Here is a 23,680-nt window from a genome sequence, read left to right as displayed (position 1 = left end):
AAAATGACTGAATATGACTGATCAAATAAAGGTTGTGCGGAATATAGGTGTAATGTTCCTTGAAACTGATTGAAATGTGAATAAAATAATTGAATTTGTTGAGATTTTTTATGAAATATTTTTTTATTTTATTAAGAAAATGAAATAATACATAAATAATTCAAAAGTTTGTATTAAAATTACTTCCTTGAAATCTCACTGAAAAATTTCAAAACATTTGGACAATCTTACATCTTTCTTAAAATCTACCGAATAAAGTGAGTTCTTTTGAATAAAAATGACGAAAAAATGATACAAGACTCTTTTACAATATTTTAAAAAAATGTTTTTAAAACATTTCATTTTAGATAAAGACGTTGATGTGACTTATGGAATGTACTTCAACAAACCGTAAAGAAGAGAAGGGAATCAAATAAACATGTGCCTCGGAATACTACATGTTGATGCCAAGTGATAGGCTCACCAGACTCTGCTAAGCAGTAGAGACATTAAAATTGAGTTTGCTCCCCATACGGGGCAATTCAAAGTTGAACCCAAAAGAGCACTGCTACACAGACGAGACCTTGGGGACCGATTTATGCATGACACATGTTGACAACCGTCCATCACTCTGGTATCAATCACAGGTTTGTTCAGTAATCGGCCACCCATGTATCGTGTACATAGTGATTTCGAACCCGAAAATACATTCTCCATAGTAAAAAGAAATAAAAATTCAAATATGAAAGTAGCTAATAAAGTAATTGTTTGATGCCAATGTTTGGTAAGCCAACATTTGGCAAAACAAAAAGTTGCCAATATTTGGCATCTTTTTAGAGATTTGTAGGAACCAATTGGCTGCCAATATTTAGACTTGCCAACAATTTTCATGTCAAATATTAGCATCTAACCAAGTAGGCTCTAATATATATTTTGACATATAAATGTTCAATGCTTTGTGTGTATAGCTATGTTTTGCAGTCAGATTCGAATGAGTTCATTGCAGGTGAAGCAAGGAAGCTCATGCACGTCAAAATTGCATTGCAAGCTGAAGCGGAGGCGTGTTTAGCCGCAATCGAGGGAGAGGGTAATGCAGGCGTTCATCGTGTGGGGCTGGGAATTCTGTTTCGTGATGCTAGAAGCAGCTGCATTCTTCGGTTTGATTCATTTGAATTTGTTTTCTGCCCGAGGGCTTGTAATTCTGTAGAGCACCCTTTAGCGCAGTTTGCCATATGGCTGTGCCATCCACTGTTTGGATGTACCATATGCCAGATTTTGTACTAGACTTGGTTGCTACCGATTTCGTTGCATCCGCTGGGTAATGGAGAGTTTTTTTATGCGTAAAAAATATATACTTTATGTGTATGTAAAACTCATGGAAAACAATACGTCGAAGGTAAACACTTAGAAGAGAAAAGCCATGGCCTCCCTCCTGCTTATTAGTGGACCTTTTGGGATGAACGAAACACAAGAGTTTTTTTTAGGCAAAAACGAAACACAAGAGTTCTCATAAACAAGTCCACACCACCACTGGTCATCTTTGCGAACATAAAAATGAGGCTAAAACTTGGGGAATTGAGGTGCCAAAGCACTTGAGAGAAATCATGCGGTGCGAGCAGCATTTTTTGCATTATGTTTTTCTTTTTTGTTTTTTGGCCTCCATCAAACTCCTTATTTAGTGGATGAGATCAATCTTTTGCCTCCATTTCAATTTTTTTGTTAAGCAATAGTTTTGTGCTTTGCTTGAAAAACAAATTTTGTGCTTAAAGGATTTATTTTTTTAGCACTTGATTTTGTTGTTTCCATCAAGGACACAAAACACAAACTACTTTCCTGAAAATTACTCAGGCATTCAGATTTTATTTTCACTTTTACTAGGTATTTTTGTGTGGATTAGTACCGAGTACTAGTGTTCATCCTGGGAGGCACTTTCACCCACCGTGTCCTTTTGGCATGGCACGGGAAGGACGCCAAGAAAAAGAAGGCAAAGGAGGACGGTGGATGTAAATGACCGCTTGATGACGAACTGGCGTGCGTGCTAAATAAGCCGGATTCCTCCCCTCAACTGCTCCTAATTATTGCCCGTATTTATTCTGTATCTGCTGCTACTCCATGCATCTACTATACTACTTGATGATCCCCAATTAAAACGGGCACAGGTTTTCCATGAGCGGCCGATTGCTCCATGCACCCATCCATCCATCACAATAACTCAGTCGATCGATCCCCCGTCTCTTTACTTTGATCCTTTCCGGTCACCATCCGGGCTACGCTGCCATAGCTAGCCGGAGGTTGAATGGTCCGTTGGTCACGAACCCATCTTTATTCTTCTTTAGCAGAATTAATTTAAAGTAGGGGGTAGTCATGCAACCCAATTAAGAGATGAGCGGGAAGAGTCCCCGGTTACACGGTACATTGCAAACGACTTTCTTAATGAAATCTCATCTTATTCAAACCAAAATTAAGGAGGGGATTAAAACAGACATCGACCTTCACGGTGCAGAACACGTGCATACAGTACATCTAAAGGTTGTTGGAGAAGGACAGCCACTGCTAACAGACAGTAAAACCGAACCAATTGCACCAGGCTGTAAAAGATTTATCGTCGACGAAAATGGAAAAAGAATACAGAGTGCATCAGAATACACGAGTTAGAACATGGTGGAGATCGATGGCAGGAGAAGTTAGCGGTTGATCAGCAGGCAGCACGCAGAGACCAAGCAGCGGCATCTTGGCTGGCTAGCTCTTGCTGGGCTGCTGCCTGTTGGTGCTGGCGACGTCGGCGGCGGCGCCGTGGAGGAAGTGCAGCAGCACGGGGCTCTTGCACCGGGGGCACCTGGGCTGCTCCTCGGCCGCCCCCGACAGCATCACGTACATGAGGCACTGCGGGCACCCCACCACCACCATCGGCTTCGTCACCGCCGCGGCCTCCTCCTCCGTGTCCGACGACACGCACGAGCTCGTCGGCGACTCCACCGTGCTTGCCATGGATCACCTCCTGCACAGTGCCTGCCTACTACTCCCTCGCTTGCCTAATAAGCTAGCGCAACCCGTACTGATCCTGTTGCGCTGCGCTCTTATGGTTGGTTATGGATGGATACTGTGCAACGGTGAGCGCGCACAGGAGGAGAGGAGCTATGTTTGTGTTTCGGGAGAATGGCGCAGCCTGCTATATATAGTGCTGTGCCCTCGGGAGGAAGGGGGACGGCATGGCCAGCACTTGAATGCAAGAACCTCCCCTGTCTCGCTGGACCTGATTTACGTTTTCCTTTATTCCTACAAAGATCTTTTTTCTCTCGGACAATGTAATTCTGGTAGCGAGATTTCTACGACGATCGCAAACCCTTCGGATAGAATCTGAGAATAAAAATATTTTTTGTAATCCAACAATCGATCTTGGTTAGGATGATTAACCGAATGGATCCAAAAATTCTGCTGATACATTTAAATAATTAAACGTTTCACAATATGTTATTACAACAGACAATTTCCACAAGTTCAGAATCATTTAATCCATAATCATGGGCAAATGCATAAATATACACCTAAAAGAGAAGTGAGCAGACAAAGTATTGTTGATGAGATTCATGTTTTTTTAATATTCTTCGAATTTTTCAATTTGTATTTCTACATGAATCAGGGAGATCGTTTATGGAATGATGATACATACGGCGGATCGGGATTGGAACTTTTTGCATCCTATGAAATGGTATGTGCGTTTTCAAGATGATAGGGAGGCGGGGCGATGGATCAATGGCTTGATCTACTCGCATCCGTCTCGTTGGATGATGATCCGGGACGAAGATGGAGATATTTTGGCCGGACGACATCTCAACGTTGATGAAGAGCTTGCGATCGGTAAGCATTTAATAATCAATTTTTTTCATATCGAGGTTCTTGAGTGTGTGCAGGCACCCATGGATTGCGACGATCAACTTGATGTAGTGGATCTTAAGGAGGACGCCGACGGACCCAAGCCTACGCAGCGGGTTGGAGGACGTTTCTGGATTCTTGCTGATGAAGATGAAGACGATGATGATCCACCGGAAACGACGGTTCGGCCACCAACTACGCTTGGCGTGGCTACATCTACCTCGGTGCCTAAACCTTTGGTGAGTAGTAAGAAATCTGTTTTGTTCGGTACTCCGGTTCCTTCGCAGAAGTCGAAAGTGAAACCATGGAGTGGACCTTTGCCGAAGGAGGGGCCGCCGGCTATCACTTTGTCTGATTTTTTTCGTCCCGAGTGCTGGACGAGAGTGACTCGGAGAAAGAAGAAAGGCGGACGTATGGTGTCACAACGATCGCCGGCGGTGGCCGCTGCGTGTGACATTCGGGCGGCCAGATCTGAGCGTTTGAATGCTCTTTTGGGCACAGGTGAGCCGCCTGAGAGTGCTCGTGATGTGGGCCTGGCTAGTACTGGGCTAGAGGCCCAGAGGGCTGGCCAAGTTTGCGTAGCAACGGGTGTGGGCGACGTGCATGAGGAGGCCTCGGACCGATCGCCCCTGCATGCACGATCTACCCCCCCCCTCTCTCTTCGTTGCCGCTAGGGTTCGCCATCGCGGGAGGGTCGGCTTCCCTTCGGCTTCCTTGCGCCATTTCTCCCCAGCACTCGCCGGCGTTGGACGGCACCCGTCACCTGGTTCCCGTCCGGCGGAGATGCCGCCCAAGCCACCTCCGCTGCGGGCTGCGCCAGTGGTGAGGAACCCGGCCGGGGCCGCGGGGGCTTCCGCTCCTCCGGCTGCGACTGCTGCCGCGCCGAGCCCCGCTCGTGCGGCGCCTCCCCCACGGGTCGTTCCGCCGCCGCCTCGGGGAGCGCCTCCTCCGCCTCCAGCTAGGGTGGCCCAGCCGCCTAAGGCCGCGCCTCCTCCGCCTCCCCAGCCTAGGGCTGCGCTACCACCGCCGCCAAGGGCCGAGCCGTAGCCAACCCAACGGCCGTGGCCGAGGCAGATGGTGGGTGGACGCGGTGGCACTGGCCATGTCACGAAAGGCCGTGGGGCAGGGGCGTCTGCGGGGGATGATCGTAATCCTCCGCGAGGACAGTGGAGCGATGATGGAAATGATGCTTATGTGGGCTGCATCAGGGCTCTTCGTCTACCGGCGGTGGTCGTGGGGATGACGGCAATGCCAACCGGGGTTTCCAAGGACCGCCCGGCAACTTCGTGGAGGGTGCAGTTGGCCCCAATAACCGCTCTTTCCGGGTTCGTTTCCGCGGAGGGCGGGGCAGGAACAGACGTTTCTATCAGCCAAGGCATCCGAAGACTACGGTTGAGACGGAGGTGGCTGACGGTGGATCGAATCTACCGCAGGTGGCGGTGGAGACGGTTCAAGCTCTGGCCGAAGTTACGTTGCCGGAGCCCATGCATACTGGTGATTCTGCTTCTGAGCATGGTACGGACAAATCTGAGGCTTCCAAGTTGTCCAAGTGGGCGGCAAAGAAGAAGAAGCTCACTTGTTTTCGCTGTGGTGACACGGGACACTTTATGGCTGAGTGCACTGCGGAATTATGTGACCTGTTCCGAAAACCTAAGCATACCGCTGCCGAGTGTCCTCTTATGCTTGGGCCTAAGCCTTCTGTTCAGATTTACGGGGTCTGCTGCTCGGAGTTGATGTTCTTCGAGTCTCCCAGAGTGGCACCTTTGGCACCAGCGGTAGAGACTTCTTTCCCAGGGGTGGTGAAGGTAGTTCATGGACCGTTGACCAAGGCGCAAATTATTCAGCAGCTGCGGGAACTCGCTTCGGGTAATTTTCAGTGATACGTCTTACAAAGTTGATTTTCCGTCTAAGGAGGATCAGGTGCGAATCCTCAAGTTCGGTATGAGCAGGGTTACAGGCACTAGTTTTGTGTTGCAGTTTGATGAGTGGAAAAAGAAGGAGCCACAGGGCACGCCGTTGAGGCAGATTTGGGTTCGTTTCTCCGGGGCACCATCTGATCCCTTGGATAGCTTCTTGGTGACGTGGAGTTTGGGGTCTTTGATCGGCAAGACTGAACAGGTGGATATGCCATTCACTCGGGCCAACGGGGTGGCGCGTTTACTTGTCAGTGTTGCTAATATTGAGTTCTTGCCGAACGTGGTGCCTTGGACGTACGATGGTGTTATGTATCAGCTGGACGTTTTGTATGAGGATCCTAATTTGTTCGATGAGTTTGAGGATGATAACCCTATGGACACGACTAAGGGAGGAGGTGCCCCAGGGAACCAGGATGATTCGGCTATGGGTGATGAAGACGGGGCCAAGGGTCCGGTAGGTCCGTCTGAGTCTACTGATATTGCTCCTGCTAGGTCTTCTAGGGTTGCTCCGATGTCCACTTTGCAGCTTGGGTCCTTGGGACCGTTCTCTGCTCTGCCTCGGCTGCGGGGTGTATTTCCGGGTTCCGTGGATCCCGTGGCTCCTCTTTGTGCGCCGGCGGTTCTTGAGTTGGGAGATACCGAGGGGCAGGTGGCCCTTCCCACGTCTCCTACCTCGCTGATGACCACCGTGGATGGTGCTGCGCTTGCGGCTATGGCTAGAGGTGATGGGCAGGAGGCCCGGTCCCCTGTGATGCCGACGCCGACGGCGCCCATGGAGGACTCGGCGCTCTTCCCCACGTCGCCGCGTGCGGGAGGAGGGGTGGCCGTGCAGGAGGCCACCGTCACTCTTTGCCCCATTGCGGTGGGCGGGTCAGGTGACGCGCCCGTCTCACCGGCTTCCTCTCCGGAGCATCGTGCGCGGGTCTCCCCGGCCCTTGCTGCTGGCGGGTCGCCCGTGGACAGGCCGCGAGAGTCGTCGCCGTGCTGCTCTCCTGCCCGGTGGCTACGGCCCGGGGTGCCGCTGTTGGGGGATGGGCAGGAGGCCTTTCCCCTAGCAGAGCTTCACGCGAGGAGGTCATCGCCTTTGGCGGTATCCCGGACCCGGTCTCCCAGGGGAGGTGGGTCAGCGGGAGGCTGCAGGAGCAGCCGGACGTTGATGACATGCAGCTGAGGTGTGCTTTGAGAGCTGCCAAGCTGCGCGACATCGAGACCTCCACTGGTATGTCGGTTAATAAGTCGAATTCCATTTTGCATTTTACTGATGTTGAAATTATTCATAATGCAAATCAAATAGGAGTTTCACTTGGTAAAAATGATATTGAGGTTTCTAGGTCGGTCAATGACATTCTTGATTTGGAAGCTGGTCGTGCGGTAGATATGATCCGTCACATTGCTGCTGTTAAACCTATGAACGATTCGGAGATAGATGCGCTTGGGGTTAGGGTTCTTGATGGCTTGTGTGCCGATCTTGACCCTGCACTACCCGAGACGGAGGAGGACACCATTCCTGAGGTGTCTCTTCATGTAGATGAGCCCGAGGCGATAGAAGCAGAGAATGGTTGTGCTGATCAGGCTGATGGTCACCTTAAGCCAAAGCGGACGTGGAAACGGAAGGTTTATCCCGTCTCGGCAGCACGTCGGAGTGCTAGGATCCGCACTGCAAAAAAATTTCATGATGATTTATGAGAGGCATTTTCTGGAATAGCAGAGGTCTTAGAGACTTGGCTAAAAGAAGATTTCTAGCGGAGGCTTCTCTTGAACATCAGTTAGATTTTATTGCATTGTCTGAGACTGGAAGAAGCAACTTCACTTCACAATTTCTTGCCACTTTGTCCGGGGGGGGGGGTAGATTTTGATTGGCATTGCCTCCCCCCTCGAGGAAGATCCGGTGGGGTTTTACTTGGGGTTAAGTGCGAAACGTTGGAAGTTCGGAGTGTAGTTTTGGGGGATTTTGCCGTCAAGTTTCGAGTTCGAACTAAGGCAGATGGGTTTGATTGGGCTTTGGTGGCGGTGTACGGAGCTGCGCAACCAGAGCTCAAGCCAGACTTTTTGGCGGATCTGGTTCGTATTTGTGGTAACGAACAGCTCCCCCTCTTAGTGGGGGGGGGGATTTCAACATTATCCGTAGGAAGGAGGAGAAGAATAATGACAATTTTGACGGCCGATGGTCGTTTATGTTCAACACTATTATCGAAAGTTTGGATCTCAGAGAGATAGAGCTTTCGGGTAGGAAATTCACTTGGGCTAATTCGTTACCGGTCCCGACGTTTGAGAAACTTGACCGTGTCCTAGCAAGTGTCGAATGGGAACAGAAGTTTCCTCTGGTAACCGTGCAGGCATTGACAAGAGGTGTCTCTGATCATACACCGTTACTAGTTGATTCAGGAGTTCAAACTTTTGTGGGCAACAAGAACATTTTCTCATTTGAACTTGCCTGGTTTGAAAGAGAAGGTTTCCTTGAGTTGTTAGCTCGGGAGTGGGCTAAAGACTCAGGAGGAAGGACGCCTATCGAGCGATGGCAATGCAAGATTCGTCATCTCCGAAGGTTCCTTCGAGGATGGGCTAAGCACACGCATGGTATTTATAAGGCGGAGAAGGAGAGACTTCTTCTACTTATTCAAAACCTTGAAGTTAAAGCTGAAACTTCTATCTTGGATTCCAGTGAGTTGGAAACAAAGATAGAGGAGGAGATGCGACTTAAACAGCTACTTCGCGAGTAGGAATTGAAGTGGGCGTTGCGAGCTAAGGTTCGCAAGATAGTACAAGGCGAGGACAATACTCAATTCTTTCATATGATTGCTAATGGGAAGCATCATAAAAAGAGAATTTTCCAGTTAGAACAAGACGAAGGGACGATAGTTGGTCAAGACAATCTGAAAGTCTACATTACCAATTATTATAAGCAGTTGTTTGGTCCCCCGGAAGAGAATTTTGTGTCCTTAGATGAGTCTAGGGTTGAGGATGTTCCTCAACTTCAGAATGCCGAGAATGAGCTCCTGACTGCTCCTTTCTCTGAGAAAGAGGTGTTTGAAGCCATTGCACAAATGGAGAATAATAAGGCTCCAGGACCGGATGGGTTTCCGGCGAAGTTCTACAAAAAGTGTTGGCATTTTATTAAGGGTGATTTGATGCCCATGTTCCAGGAGTTTTTTGAGGGACAACTTCAGTTGTTTAAGCTAAATTTTGGGACGATAACTCTTCTTCCTAAGAAGATAGACGCGGTTCGCATTGAGCAGTTCAGACCTATATGTCTGCTTAATGTGAGTTTCAAAATATTCACCAAGGTCGGGACGAACAGACATACGCAGATTGCGCACTCTGTGGTTCATCCGTCCCAGACTGCTTTCATGCCTGATAGAAACATCCTTGAAGGGGTTGTTGTCTTGCATGAAACGCTCCATGAAATCCACTCAAAAAAACTTGATGGCGTAGTTTTTAAAGTGGATTTTGAAAAAGCATATGATAAAGTTAAATGGCCTTTCCTTCAACAAGCTTTGCGTATGAAAGGTTTTGATCCAGCCTGGAGGAACCAGATTGATTCCTTTATGCAAAAAGGGAGTGTAGGGATTAAAGTGAATGATGACATAGGTCACTATTTCCAAACACACAAGGGGCTAAGGCAAGGAGATCCGATGTCACCGATCCTGTTTAACATAGTGGCTGATATGCTCACTATCTTGATAGGTCGGGCAAAGGATGCACGGCAGGTAGGTGGCCTGGTCCCACATCTAGTTGATGGAGGGATTTCCATTCTTCAGTATGCTGATGATACTATCATCTTTATGGAGCACGACTTGGCGAAAGCAAGAAACATGAAGCTGCTGTTATGCTTATTTGAACAATTATCTGGCCTCAAAATTAACTTCCACAAGAGCGAATTGTTTTGCTTTGGAAGAGCAAAGGATGACCAGGACACGTATAAACAATTGTTCGGATGTGAATTGGGCTCCTTACCGTTTACGTACTTAGGTATACCCATTCATCATCATAAGCTGACTAACATTGAGTGGAAATGCATCGAGGATCGCTTTGAAAAGAAACTGAGCTGTTGGAAAGGGAAGCTCATGTCATACGGAGGACGATTGATTCTGATTAATCGGTCCTTACCAGTATGCCTATGTTTCTCTTATCCTTTTTCCAGGTTCTGGTGGGAGTCAGGAAAAGGTTAGATTTCTACCGATCTCGATTCTTTTGGCAGAATGACGAGCTCAAACGAAAGTATAGGCTTGCTAAGTGGGATATAATCTGTAGGACGAAGGACCAAGGGGGTCTAGGTATTGAAAATTTGTAAGTCAAAAACATATGTCTCCTTAGCAAGTGGCTATTTAAACTATCGTCTAAGACGGAAGCTACTTGGGCACAGATTTTGCGTAATAAGTATCTTTATGCTAAAACCTTGGCTCAGGTAAATGTGAGGCCTTCCGACTCACATTTTTGGAAGGGTTTGATGAGAGTCAAACAACTTGTTTTCAACAAGTCAAAATTTATTGTCAGGAATGGTGCCACTACGAGGTTTTGGGAGGATACGTGGCTTGGGGAGACTCCCCTTGCACTTCAATATCCTACTTTGTACAACATTGTGCGACGTAGAGAAGCCTACGTTGCAACTGTTCTACAATCCACTCCCCTCAATATTAGTTTTTGGAGGACGCTAGTTGGAAATCGTTGGGAGGCCTGGCTCCACCTTGTTAGACGTTTAATGGAGGTCCGGCTGACCCAGCAACCAGATCAGCTGTATTGGAAACTTACTAAGAACGGTGTGTTCTCGGTTAAGTCTATGTATCTGGATGTCATTAACTCTAGCATTGCCCCTTCCTCGGTTCACGTTTGGAGAGTAAAGGTTCCCTTACGTATCAAAGTGTTTATGTGGTTTGTGCATAAACAAGTCATTTTGACTAAGGATAACCTGGCAAAACGCAACTGGATGGGCTCATCTAGGTATAGCTTTTGCGATCATAACAAAAACATCAAACACCTCTTTCTCGATTGTCCGTTGGCTAAGATTCTGTGGGAGTCGATTCATATTGCGTTTAATATTAATCAGCCCACCTCTATCAACATGTTATTTGGAACATGGCTTGATGGGGTTGATTCCGATACTGCAAGACACATTCGTGTTGGCGTTTGTGCTTTACTTTGGGCAGTATGGAACTGCAGAAATGATTTAGTATTTAACAGATCAACAAACATTCACTTTTTGCAGGTTATCTTCAGGGCCACGGCATTCATCCGTATGTGGTCGCTACTCACTCCGACGGAGGCCAGGGAGCGTTTGGTTACTGCGTCTACCCGATGGGAGATGGTAGCGCGGGATATTTTTAACCGGTTTGGATGGCGGTCATGCAATAGGATAGGCATGTAGTGCTCCTATTGTGTTCGCCAGCCGGTTGTGGCTTCGGGTTTTAGCTCTTTCGAGCTTTTTGTTTATCTTCGAACCTCGATACTTGGCGACTTTGTTACTGGACTTTATTTTTAATAATATGAGCCGTATGCATCTTTCTGATGCAGAGGCTGGGGTAAACCCCCTTTTCGAAAAAAGTGCAATATGGTCAGAACAGGGTGCTGCATTTTTAATACAGACCCTGTAAAGAAAGGGAGCCTAATCCACATATCTTTCTTCACTCCTTTTATATCCAATAAGTTTATGTTTGCCCTTTCTCCCAACTACTTTTCTGCCAAGCACACGTTCTGCAAAAGCAATTGTGTTAAAAAAATAGAGAATAAAAAAAAGCTTTCGTGAGTAACAATTTGGATTAGATTAGTGTCTCGGTGAAATGGGCAAAAAATGAAAATATCATCACATCTACAGTAGGCAAACAATGACAAGAGTAAAAAGTGAAGGGGGCGGCATGGCCAACACTTGGGGTGCAAGAGGGATGGCAATGGGTACCCATTACCCATGTACCTGTGGGTAAAAACCCTATTAGGGTAAGGGTATGGAACAAAAAATTACCCATGGGTACTTAAATGGAAAAATATCATACCCATCGGGTAGAGAGGGTACGGGTATGGGATCGTATAACCTATACCCACGTACCCATGTACCCATCTAAAATGTTGATAGGTGGGTTTCCGTTAATATCCCAATGTATTCATTTCCCCTCCTAAGCACGCTAGGTAAAAACTCTAACGTGTATTCAAATTATTTCTATAATTTATCATGATTTCGTGAACTTAAAGTGTATGCATATGTGTTGTTATTTATGATTATGTGTTGTTGTTTAAAATTTTTATATGTCACTTTATATGCAAGTACTTTTGTTTATGAGAATATGTTGTTGTACATTGTTGTTTAAGATGTGTTGCTATTAATAATTTATGATTATATGTTGCTTTTTACAACTATTTTCTACTCAATTGATGTGTTGTAAACGCGGGTATTTTTACCCACGGGTACCCATATACCCTGTCGGGTGCCGGGTATGGGAAAAATTTGTACCCTTGATGGGTATGGGTATGGGTGATGGATAAACTCACGGCGGACGGGTAAGGGTATGGGGTAGCTCCACCCGTACCCATACCTTGCGGGTGCCACAAGAACCTCCCCTGTCCCGCTGGACTCGATTTACTTTTTCCTGGGTTCCTACAAAGATCTTTTTCTTGCAAACCCCTCGGATAGAATCTGAGAATATAATAATTTTTATAATCCAATAATCGATCTTGGTTAGGATGATTAATCAAGTTAATCCAAAAATTCTGCTGATACGTTCAAATAATTAAACACTTCACAAGTATTTGATGAGATTTTATGTTTTTCTGAATATGCTTCAAAATTTCTCATTTGTATTTATATACTTGAATCAAAGAGAAGAAGCATTTTCGCGGTTTATCAAATGATGATACATAGTGCAATATGGCCAGAACAATGTGTTGTGTTTTTAATACAAACCATGGAAAGAAACGGAGTATAATCCATGAATTTTTTCCCCGCTCCTTTTCTACCCAATTACTTTATGTTTGCTCTTTACCCTAGTTGTTTTCCTGCCAAATGTTGCTTTTGCAAGCGCAATTGTGTTAGAATAAAACAGAGGCTAGAAAGATAAAAGTAAACTTTCATGAACTTTGCTTCAGTACACCCCACCAGAAAAATTCTGCATGCTAATATGGCAATACCCTTTTAAAAATAGTTTAAGATTCGTGTAAGCTTTTAGGGAGGGAAGGAGGGGGAGGGGGGGGGGGGGGGGAGTGTACCGAAGCATGTGCGTACTTTCATAAGTAGCAGTTTGGATTAGATTAATGTCTGAGTAAAAATGGGTGAACAATCGAATATCGTCACATCTACACTAGGCAGATATTGACACTTGAAAAGAAGTAAATATCAGAAAACGCAGGCAATCAGCACTTCGGCAGGTAGTATTAAGTTCTTGTTGGTCTTTCTCTGAAATGAATAGTGCCATTGTGCAGGGGTGGTTGGGACGGAACAGAACGAATTAAGAAGATTAAATATTATTTATTGGGTTACGCTTTCATCATCTCTCAACAAAATTATTAGTACAAATTTAGTTATTGAGAAATTAAGTCATATCAAAGTACCATCCTTCTTTGAACTGCTTGAAATTAAGACTAATTTATTAGGAAAAACATGTAAGAACATATTTCATCCATTTAATCTAGTGGTTTTTACAGGTCATATACACTGAGTAAAAGTATACTCTAGTATCTTTTTTGCGGGTGAAAAGTATATAGTAGTATTATCAAGATAGATACCACTACTGCTGGCTTTTTGAGCAGTTACAGTCCCACTACAGATGAGTCTCAAGTCCGTATTTTTCAAAAGGGGAAAAAGGAGTTTTGGATCCCTGCCCACTTGTAGTGTCATTTCAGTCTGCTCCTCTATGAACAAAGGCATTCCTGCCCCCATCCCTCTTCCACCCGTAGGTTTCAGTTAGATGCAACGTCTTCTAAAAAGTTCATGAAACTGGATCTGACCTATCCACCTTGATAGACACAAGGCAGAGGCTTCTATGCAAAACTACTCATTTTCGAAAAATGTTGTTAGGGTCTCTATTGTAGGATTCTCACTGGAATTTTAGAGAATTTCAGTCCATAGTCCATACACATGTTTCCTATAAAGGTCCCAACTCCATAGGATCAGTGGATTGGGGTAGTCAAATACTCTAGTGATCTAAAAGATTTTATATTAGTTGACAGAGGGAGTACTTAGCATTCCCATGCCCACAATTCTCCAAACAGGCTTTTGTCCCGCTTTATATATAAAGCAACAACCAAACAAAGTATACGGCCGAATGATATAAGGTGATGAGATAGCCCTCATACAATGTCAATCCCAGAATAACCGGATCACACGAGGTGCACGCGACTATGCTACCAGGAGAGAGCACATGAGAAACTAAATACAACGCCACACTACGCCCTATAATACCTAAGCTCCACGACAACACTTCAGGAGGGAGAAAAGCACTAAGCATCGCCGCTGTCGAGTCCACAATGAACAAAGATTTTCACCCAGAACTCAGACACGGAAAGGAGCACGTCATCAGGAAGATAATGACCCCCACCAGCGTCGCCGTCATCGGCGACAAAGCGTAGAGCTTTCGCTCGGCCACTAACCGAGTCACCATGAGGTCTCCAGGACAAGTGCGATGATATCAGAACTCTAGATCCGGATCAAGGCGGTGCCGTTGCCGGTGGCAGTAAGCGCGTCCGAGCCACCCATCGCTTCACCTCTTGCCACCCACACGACCAAGAGGGAACACCATCACCGCCGCCATCACCTACACATGCCCACAATTCCATACAGAAACAAACATAAGCTCAAACATCATTTTATTTCCAAGGGGAAATTTAATAAACACTCACTCGCTATCTCTCTCTTTGTTTCTCCAAAAATAATGTGTTTCTTTTATTTGAACCATCTAGGGCAAAATCTATTACTCATCTGTTTTGAGACCATATATAGAAATCCATACTGCATGACATCTGATCCACACGTTTTCTGTATTCCTACATTTTCTAGTTTCTCTTGCTACATTTTCTAGTTCGCGCGATCCACAGAGGCAGGCACAAGGAAGAAGAGAGGGATTCCTGTGAGCATCCAAAGAACATAAAGGCACACACTGAAGATAATGAAATGCTGCAACCACAATCAATATTTCCTTGCAAAGAATTTATGGGGCGTATGAATGGAGAAGGGCAATGCAGCTAAGCAAACATAAATAACGGGCATAAATGAAGCACTGTTTTATCTTGTGGGCAGGACATGAATGGGGGAGGTCAGGGAGGCCACTTTTGATTCGATGAAAGATACCGGCCAGCTAAGAGTTTGCAGCTCACACACTACACCAAACATAGGCGAAATACTACAGAAATTGGGCTCAAAAGCGCCACATTAATGCTGTCTTGTGCAGGCATTCATCCTGACTAGTAAAAGCTCCCAGCTAAGTGACACTGAAACTGGCTGTGCTAAGTTAAGGCTCGGTTGATTAATGGTGCTGTACTGGAAGATGCCAACCCTTGAATGAGGAAGCAGTCCCCATCTTCGACTTGATTGGACTTGTACTTAAGTTCCAAGAGGGAATTCCCCCCATTCAATCGGCCCAGGGCTACTGCACACTACTAAGTGTGGAAGTGCTGCTACTATCTCGAAAGAATTGGAATTTTTGGTGCTGTTTCACCGCTACAGATCAGATCATTGATACTCCTGTGTGCATAAGTTAAACATCACCATGTAATCTGCAGAAGAGAAACACTGATATTTTTGCCATCTTTCTGTGTACGTATGGATCTTACCTTTTTGGAGAGTACAACTTCACCACAGTTGGTTTGTCTGGTATTCAGCTAAGCAGCCCACGGCATGTCAGTGGATGGGTTACAAAACCCTTGTCAGAAAAGCACTGAAATTCTGTACTAAGCTTTGGATGTTGATCGAATGTATAAGTAGGACTATAGCGAAGGATAGCACATAACGAAAATGAAACTCGTGAAAACCTCAATAACATTTACCTGTATGAGTTACTGATCCGTACAGCAACACGCGTAGCTGAGTAAGCTTCTGCTGCAATGACAGCTTGTGGCTTCATTCTGCAGTAGAACTGTTACTGACAGTCTGCAGCTCTTGAAGAAATGCCGCAGAGGCCAGACAGCTCATGCTTGCTGCACTATAAGATTCCAAACGTTGGATGGCTCAAAAACCGCAGGTGTGTACAGTGAGGACCCAGGATTTGATCCAAGGCACTGTCATTTCAAATAAAAGAGTATCAGTACTCTGGAAAACTGCTTTCAGAAACTCCAAGTAGAAACAGCTGAAGACGTTGGCAAAGTTTTCTTCTAAAAAACATTCTTATGGAACCTCTGGTCGATGAATTGATGGTAGAAACATAAACAAGTTGTTTGTAGTTTTATAAGTATCAGCAAAAGGTAGTGCGGTGTTGAACATAAACATACAGTATACCTTGTCCGGTCCACTCTGGACAAGTGGACAACTCAACGAACAATGAGGAGCAGCATGTTTCACAAAAAAAAAGAGCAGCAGCATGACGTTAAAAAGTGGTTAGAGATTTTGTCAGTTATTACCAGCATCTTGGTCCTCACCATCGTTGCTCAAGGGATGTACAATGATGACATATGAATACAGTTTTTTTGAAGGGTATATAAATATAGATGCCCTATGAGAAAAAGTGACTTGATGCATCTATAGTGATTTTTCCTTCCCAATGCAAGCTACTGCTAGTGGGCCTCATAAAAAAATGACAAAAAAGGTTCGCCTGCTTTATATTATAAAGCAACCGCATCAATGTCAGACAACATCCAAGGTTCAAAGTTCAACTAAAAGAAGTGCATCTGTACGAGTGGCGATGTACTTTTGTCAGGATAAGTTGTACTAGTTGTCCCCTTTCGAATTGATCGTTGTTGGCTCCCTTCCCGCTCAATATTTGGGGAGAGGACCAGAGGCTCTATAAATAGGACTAAGCCACCACATTAGTGGGGCAGATCGATCCGGACAACCACAAGTTCACCGAGCACAAGAACACCTCTCCTCAGGAGGCGGTTCTTCCCCTTGTACTGTTTATCCTCAGCCCAAGAGGCAATCCACCACCACCACACTGGAGTAGGGTATTACACCACAACGGTGACCCGAACCAGTATAAATCTTGTGTCCCTTGTGTTGCGAGTTCGTCGAGTTAGTCCTTGAGATCTTAGCGAAGTTAGGACGTGGATCGGTGGGGGAGATCTTCGTGCGCACCCCAGTGTTCGAACCTTGAGGGTTTTGTCGGAACCCGAAATCTGACAGTTAATATAAGCGCTTTTCAGCAAGTCCACATACTCAACTATCATTTAGTCTTTCACAATTGCTAACACTTACGCAATACTTATGGGTATGAAGTTTTAGTCAGACACAGAGAAAGATAGGGGCTTATAGTTTTGTCTCCCAACCTTTTACCTCAAGGATAATGTCAACAATAATAGTTCATGAAAACTCACATCCAATTAGCTATATATATCAGGATCTTTCCAACACATTGTGCTTGCCAAAGGAACATCACTTTATATTGCCACTTGTGATATGGACCTTTATTATGTAGTCAGTCGCTTTTATTCTTCCACATCACAAGATCGTATAAAGCTTATTTTCTCCACACTAATAAATCATACATATTTAGAGAGCAATTTTTATTGCTTGCAACAATGACAACTTACTTGAAGGATCTTACTCAATCCATAGGTAGATATGGTGGACTCTCATGGCAAAACTGGGTTTAAGGATATTTGAAAGCACAAGTAGTATCTCTACTTGGTGCAAAGAATTTGGCTATCATGAGAGGGAAAGGCAAGATCAACATGTTGGATGATCCATGACAATATAATTTATTTCGGATGTAAGAAAACATAACCCATTACGTTGTCTTTCTTGTCCAACATCAACTCTTTAGCATGTCATATTTTAATGAATGCTCACAATCATAAAAGATGTCCAAGATAGTATATTTATGTGTGAAGACCTCTCTTACTTTATTACTTCCTATTAATTGCAACGATGGCCAATACTATGTTTGTCAACTCTCAACAACTTTTATTCATCATACTTTTTATATGTGAAGTCATTACTCTCCATAAGATCCATATGATCTCTTTAATTCTTTTTATTCTTTCTCTTCTCTTTTGTTTTTATACCCTCAAGATCATAGCAAGATGGTAAAGCCCTTGACTCAACACTAATCTTTATTATATATAGCTCACGGAGTCGATTACATAGAAGGATCATAAAGCAAAACTCAAAACTAGATCATACTAAAACTTTATTCTACTAGATCAAGATATTACCAAAAGGATCGAACTAAGAAAAAGGTAAAGATAAAAGTATGATGGTGATACGATACCGGGGCACTCCCCCAAGCTTGGCAGTTGCCAAGGGGAGTGCCCATACCAGATACTCATTTCTTCTTTGTTGATGAAGAAGATGATGGTGATAATGATAGTCGCACATCGAGCGTAGGAGATCCTCCAATTTGTGGATGATGCCCTTGAGTGCAATGATATGCCCCTTCAACAAAATATTTTCACTTGGGAGATACTTGTTTTGAATGCGAGCTAACTCAATCATCTTGAAAGCTTCAATTTCCGTTGGGGTAAGGAGATTGTGATAAGGTTGATGGATGTCTTCGTCTTCTACTGCCGGAACTTGATCTCCCATGGCCTTCTTGATCCCATCATCCTTGTTGATCTCCCCCGGTTCTTCTCTCTTCAGCTCTATCTCATTAGACAAGCATCGTTGCCGTCATTGTTGGAGGAAGGAGACGACATGATGCCTGGCCTTGACAACCCTGGCAGAAAATAGCTCATAACAAAAACAGGAGATATTCGTGTGATACGGTGGTCAAAACCTTCGGGAGACCATATAATGAATTTTTACAGACCAAAAGAAGTATCATGTAAGAAAACGGAGTCCTAAGAGCACACGAGGTGCCCACGAGGCAGGGGGCGCGTCCAGGGGGTAGGGCGCGCCCTCCACCCTCATGGACGCCTCGTGTCCTTTCCGGACTACTTCTTCTTTTCCTATTTTCTTAAATATTCCAAAACTGAGAAAATTGCTATAAGAACTGTTTTGGAGTCGGTTTACTTACCGTACCACATACCTATTCCTTTTCGGAGGCTGAAATGTTCTGGAAAGTGTCCCTTATGTATTCCTCTGGGGTTACAGTTTCAATAACATTAGTTTCAACATTTACAGGATTACCTGAGATATAATGTTTGATTCTTTGACTGTTCACCACCCCCGGATTTGTGCCTTCAAAGTTGTTGATTTTTATGGCACCGGAACGATAGACCTCCTCGATGACATAAGGACCTTCCCATTTAGAGAGGAGTTTGCTTGCAAAAAATCTTAAACAAGAGTTGTATAACAATACATAATCACCAACATTAAACTCACGTTTTTGTATCCTTTTGTCATGCCATCTTTTAAAATTTTCCTTAAACAGTTTGGCATTCTCATAGGCCTGGGTTCTCCATTCATCAAGTGAGCTAATGTCAAAAGGCCTCTTCTCACCGGCAAGTTTGAAATCATAATTGAGCTCTTTAATGGCCCAATATGCCTTATGTTCTAGTTCGAGAGGTAAGTAACATGCTTTTCCGTAGACCATTTTATATGGAGACATACCCATAGGATTTTTGTATGCAGCTCTACATGCCCATAATGCATCATCAAGTTTCTTTGACCAATTCTATCTAGATCTATTAACAGTCTTTTGCAAAATTAATTTAAGCTCTCCATTACTCAGTTCTACTTGACCACTAGACTGTGGATGATATGGAGATGCAATTCTATGATTAACATTAGACTTAGCAAGCATCTTACGAAAAGCACCATGAATAAAATGTGAACCACCATCAGTCATTAAGTGTCTAGGGACTCCAAACCTCAGAAAAATAACTTCTTTAAGCATCTTGATAGAGGTGTTATGATCAGCACTACTAGTTGGAATAGCTTCTACCCACTTAGTAACGTAATCAACAACAACTAAAATATGTGTATACCCATTAGAGGAAGGAAACGGTCCCATATAATCAAAGCCCCAAACATCAAATGGTTCAATAACAAGTGAATAATTCATAGGCATTTCTTGAATTCTACTAATATTACCAATTCTTTGACATTCATCACAAGACAAGACAAACTTACGGGGATCCTTAAAGAGAGTAGGCCAATAAAAACCAGATTGCAATACCTTATGTGTAGTTATGTCTCCAGCAAGGTGTCCTCCATAAGTCTTGGAATGACACTTGCATAGGATCTGTTCCTGTTCATGCTCAGGTACACAACGTCTAATAATACCATCTACTCCTTCTTTATAAAGGTGTGGGTCATCCCAGAAGTAATGTCTTAAATCATAGAAAAACCTTTTCTTTTGTGGGTATGTGAAACTAGGTGGTATAAATTTAGCAACAATATAATTAGCATAATCAACATACCATGGAGTAGTACGAGAAGCATTTATGACAGCTAGTTGTTCATCAGGAAAGCTATCATCAATAGGTAGTGGGTCATCAAGAATATTCTCTAGCTTATATAAGTTGTCTGCAACGGGGTTCTCCGCTCCCTTTCTATCAATAATATGCAAATCAAATTCTTGTAGTAAGAGGACCCATCTAATAAGTTTAGGTTTATCATCTTTCTTTTCCATAAGATATTTAATAGCAGCATGATCAGTGTGAAAAGTTACTTTAGAAGCAACAATATAAGGTCTGAACTTATCATAAGCAAATACAACTGCTAAAAAAAATCCTTTTTAGTAGTAGCATAATTTCTCTGGACACTGTCCAGAGTCTTACTAGCATATTGGATGACATTTTATTTCTTATCAACTCTTTGTCCTAGAACATCCCCTACAACATAATCACTAGCATCACACATAATTTCAAAGGGTAAATTCCAATCAGGTGGCTGAACAATAGGTGCAGAAATCAAGGCTTTCTTAAGTATTTCAAATGCTTCTACACAATCATCATCAAACACAAATGGAACATCTTTTTGTAAGAGATTAGTCAGAGGCCTAGAAATTTTAGAGAAGTCCTTAATGAACCTCCTATAAAAACCGGCATGACCAAGGAAACTTCTTATACCTTTAATGTCCTTAGGACACGACATCTTTTCAATAGCATCAACTTTAGCTTTATCGACTTCAATACCTCTTTCAGAAATTTTATGCCCCAAGACAATACCTTCATTAACCATAAAGTGGCACTTCTCTGAATTCAAGATAAGATTAGTTTCTTCACATCTCTGCAAAACTCGATCAAGGTTGCTTAAGCAATCATCAAAAGCAGTTCCATAAACGGAGAAATCATCACAAAAGTCAGAGAATATAGCAGTCATACATCTTTGAAAGGTAGCAGGTGCATTGCATAAATCAAAAGGCATACATCTATAAGCAAAGGTACCAAAAGGGCAAGTAAAAGTTGTCTTTTCTTGATCCTCTTTTGACACAGGTATTTGAGAGAAACCAGAATAACCATCTAGAAAGCAAAAATGTGTATCTTTGGATAGTCTTTCTAGTATTTGATCAATAAAAGATAAAGGGTAATGATCCTTTTTAGTAGCTTTATTTAATTTGTGGAAATCAATTACCATTCTATAACCTGTAACAATTCTTGTGGGATCAATTCATCTTTATCATTAGGAACAACAATAATACCTCCCTTCTTAGGGACACAATGGACATGACTTACCCACTGACTATCAGCAATGGGATAAATTGTACCTGCCTCCAGAAGCTTTAGTATTTCTTTTCTTACCACTACTTTCATCTTAGGATTTAACCGTCGTTGGTGATCAACAACCAATTTCGCGTCTTTCTCCAATTTTATTTTGTGCTGGCATAGAGCGGGACTAATGCCCTTAAGATCATCAAGAGTATATCCAATAGCAGCACGATGTTTCTTCAGAGTTTTGAATAATTTCTTTTCTTCATGCTCTGAAAGGTTAGCACTAATAATAACATGATATATCTCTTTCTCATCAAGATAAGCATATTTAAGAGTATCAGGTAAAGGTTTAAGCTCAAACACGGGATCACCCTTGGGTGGAGGAGGTTAAGGAAATATGCCCTAGAGGCAATAATAAAGTTATTATTTATTTCCTTATATCATGATAAATGTTTATTATTCATGCTAGAATTGTATTAACCGGAAACATAATACATGTGTGACTACATAGACAAACATAGTGTCACTAGTATGCCTCTACTTGACTAGCTCGTTGATCAAAGATGGTTATGTTTCCTAACCATAGACATGAGTTGTGATTTGATTAACGGGATCACATCATTAGGAGAATGATGTGATTGACTTGACCCATTTCGTTAGCTTAGCACTTGATCGTTTAGTTTGTTGCTATTGCTTTCTTCATGACTTATACATGTTCCTATGACTATGAGATTATGCAACTCCCGTTTACCGGAGGAACACTTTGTGTGCTACCAAACGTCACAACGTAACAGGGTGATTATAAAGGTGCTCTACAGGTGTCTCCGAAGGTACTTGTTGGGTTGGCGTATTTTGAGATTAGGATTTGTCACTCCGATTGTCGGAGAGGTATCTCTGGGCCCTCTCGGTAATGCACATCACATAAGCCTTGCAAGAATTGCAACTAATACATTAGTTGCGGGATGATGTATTACGGAACGAGTAAAGAGACTTGCCAGTAACGAGATTGAACTAGGTATTGAGATACCGATGATCAAATCTCGGGAAAGTAACATACCGATGACAAAGGGAACAACATATGTTGTTATGCGGTCTGACCGATAAAAGATCTTCGTAGAATATGTAGGAGCCAATATGAGCATCCAGGTTCCGCTATTGGTTATTGACCGGAGACGTGTCTCGGTCATGTCTACATTGTTCTTGAACCCGTAGTGTCTGCACGCTTAACATTATGATGACAGTTTCATTATGAGTTTATATATTTTGATGTACGAAGGTTGTTCGGAGTCCCGGATGTGATCACGGACATCACGAGGAGTCTCAAAATAGTCGAGACATAAAGATTAATATATTGGACGACTATATTCGGACACAGGAATGGTTCCGGGAGTTATCGGATATAAAACGGAGTACCGGGGGTTACCGAAACCCCCCGGGGGTTAATGAGCCTCATGGGCCCAAAGTGGAGCAGAGGAGGGGCGGCCAGGGCAGGCTGCATGCCCCTCCCCCTCTAGTCCGAATTGGACAAGGAGGGAGGGGCGGCGCCCCCCCCCTTTCCTTTTTCTCCTCTCTCCCTTCCTTCCACCTCTCCTAGTTGGACAAGGAAAGGAGGGAGTCCTACTCCCGGTAGGAGTAGGACTCCTCCCTGGCGCACCTCCTCCTGGCCGGCCGCCCCTCCCCCTTGCTCCTTTATATACGGGGCAGGGGGGCACCTCTAGACACAACAATTGATCCTTGAGATCTATTAGCCGTGTGCGGTGCCCTCCTCCACCATAATCCTCGATAATATTTTAGCGGTGCTTAGGGAAGCCCTGCGACGGTAGAACATCAAGATCGTCACCACGCCGTCATGCTGACGGAACTCTTCCTCGACATTCTGCTGGATCGGAGTCCGGGGATCGTCATCGAGCTGAACGTGTGCTAGAACTCGTAGGTGCCGTAGTTTCGGTGCTTGATCAGTCGGGCCGTGAAGATGTACGACTACATCAACCGCGTTGTGCTAACGCTTCCTCTTTCGGTCTACGAGGGTATGTAGACAACACTCTCCCCTCTTGTTTCTATGCATCACCATGATCTTGCGTGTGCGTAGGATTTTTTTTGAAATTACTACGTTCCCCAACAGTGGCATCCGAGCCTAGGTTTTATGCGTCGATGTTGTGCACGAGTAGAACACAAGTGAGTTGTGGGCGATATAAGTCATACTGCTTACGAACATGTCATACTTTGCTTCGGCGGTATTGTTGGATGAA

At 44.0% G+C, this 23,680-nt stretch overlaps 1 protein-coding gene across 1 annotated transcript; it reads right to left on the bottom strand.

Moving 5' to 3' along the window:
• Nucleotides 1-2,394: 2,394 nt before the first annotated feature.
• LOC123185760 (protein GL2-INTERACTING REPRESSOR 1) lies at nt 2,395-3,111 on the bottom strand. The gene has a single exon (XM_044597588.1). It carries the CDS (start codon nt 2,965-2,967, stop codon nt 2,719-2,721), a length of 249 nt encoding a protein of 82 aa, XP_044453523.1. The 5' UTR covers nt 2,968-3,111; the 3' UTR covers nt 2,395-2,718.
• Nucleotides 3,112-23,680: the final 20,569 nt, after the last annotated feature.

The sequence above is a fragment of the Triticum aestivum genome, chromosome 2A (genome assembly GCF_018294505.1).
Source record: "Triticum aestivum cultivar Chinese Spring chromosome 2A, IWGSC CS RefSeq v2.1, whole genome shotgun sequence".
Taxonomy (NCBI): Eukaryota; Viridiplantae; Streptophyta; class Magnoliopsida; order Poales; family Poaceae; genus Triticum; species Triticum aestivum.
This window is presented reverse-complemented; position numbering and strand designations above follow the sequence as displayed.

Coding starts and splice junctions, on each gene's coding strand:
- LOC123185760 (XM_044597588.1), bottom strand. CDS start 2,967: ATGGCAAGCACGGTGGAGTCGCCGACGAGCTCGTGCGTGTCGTCGGAC.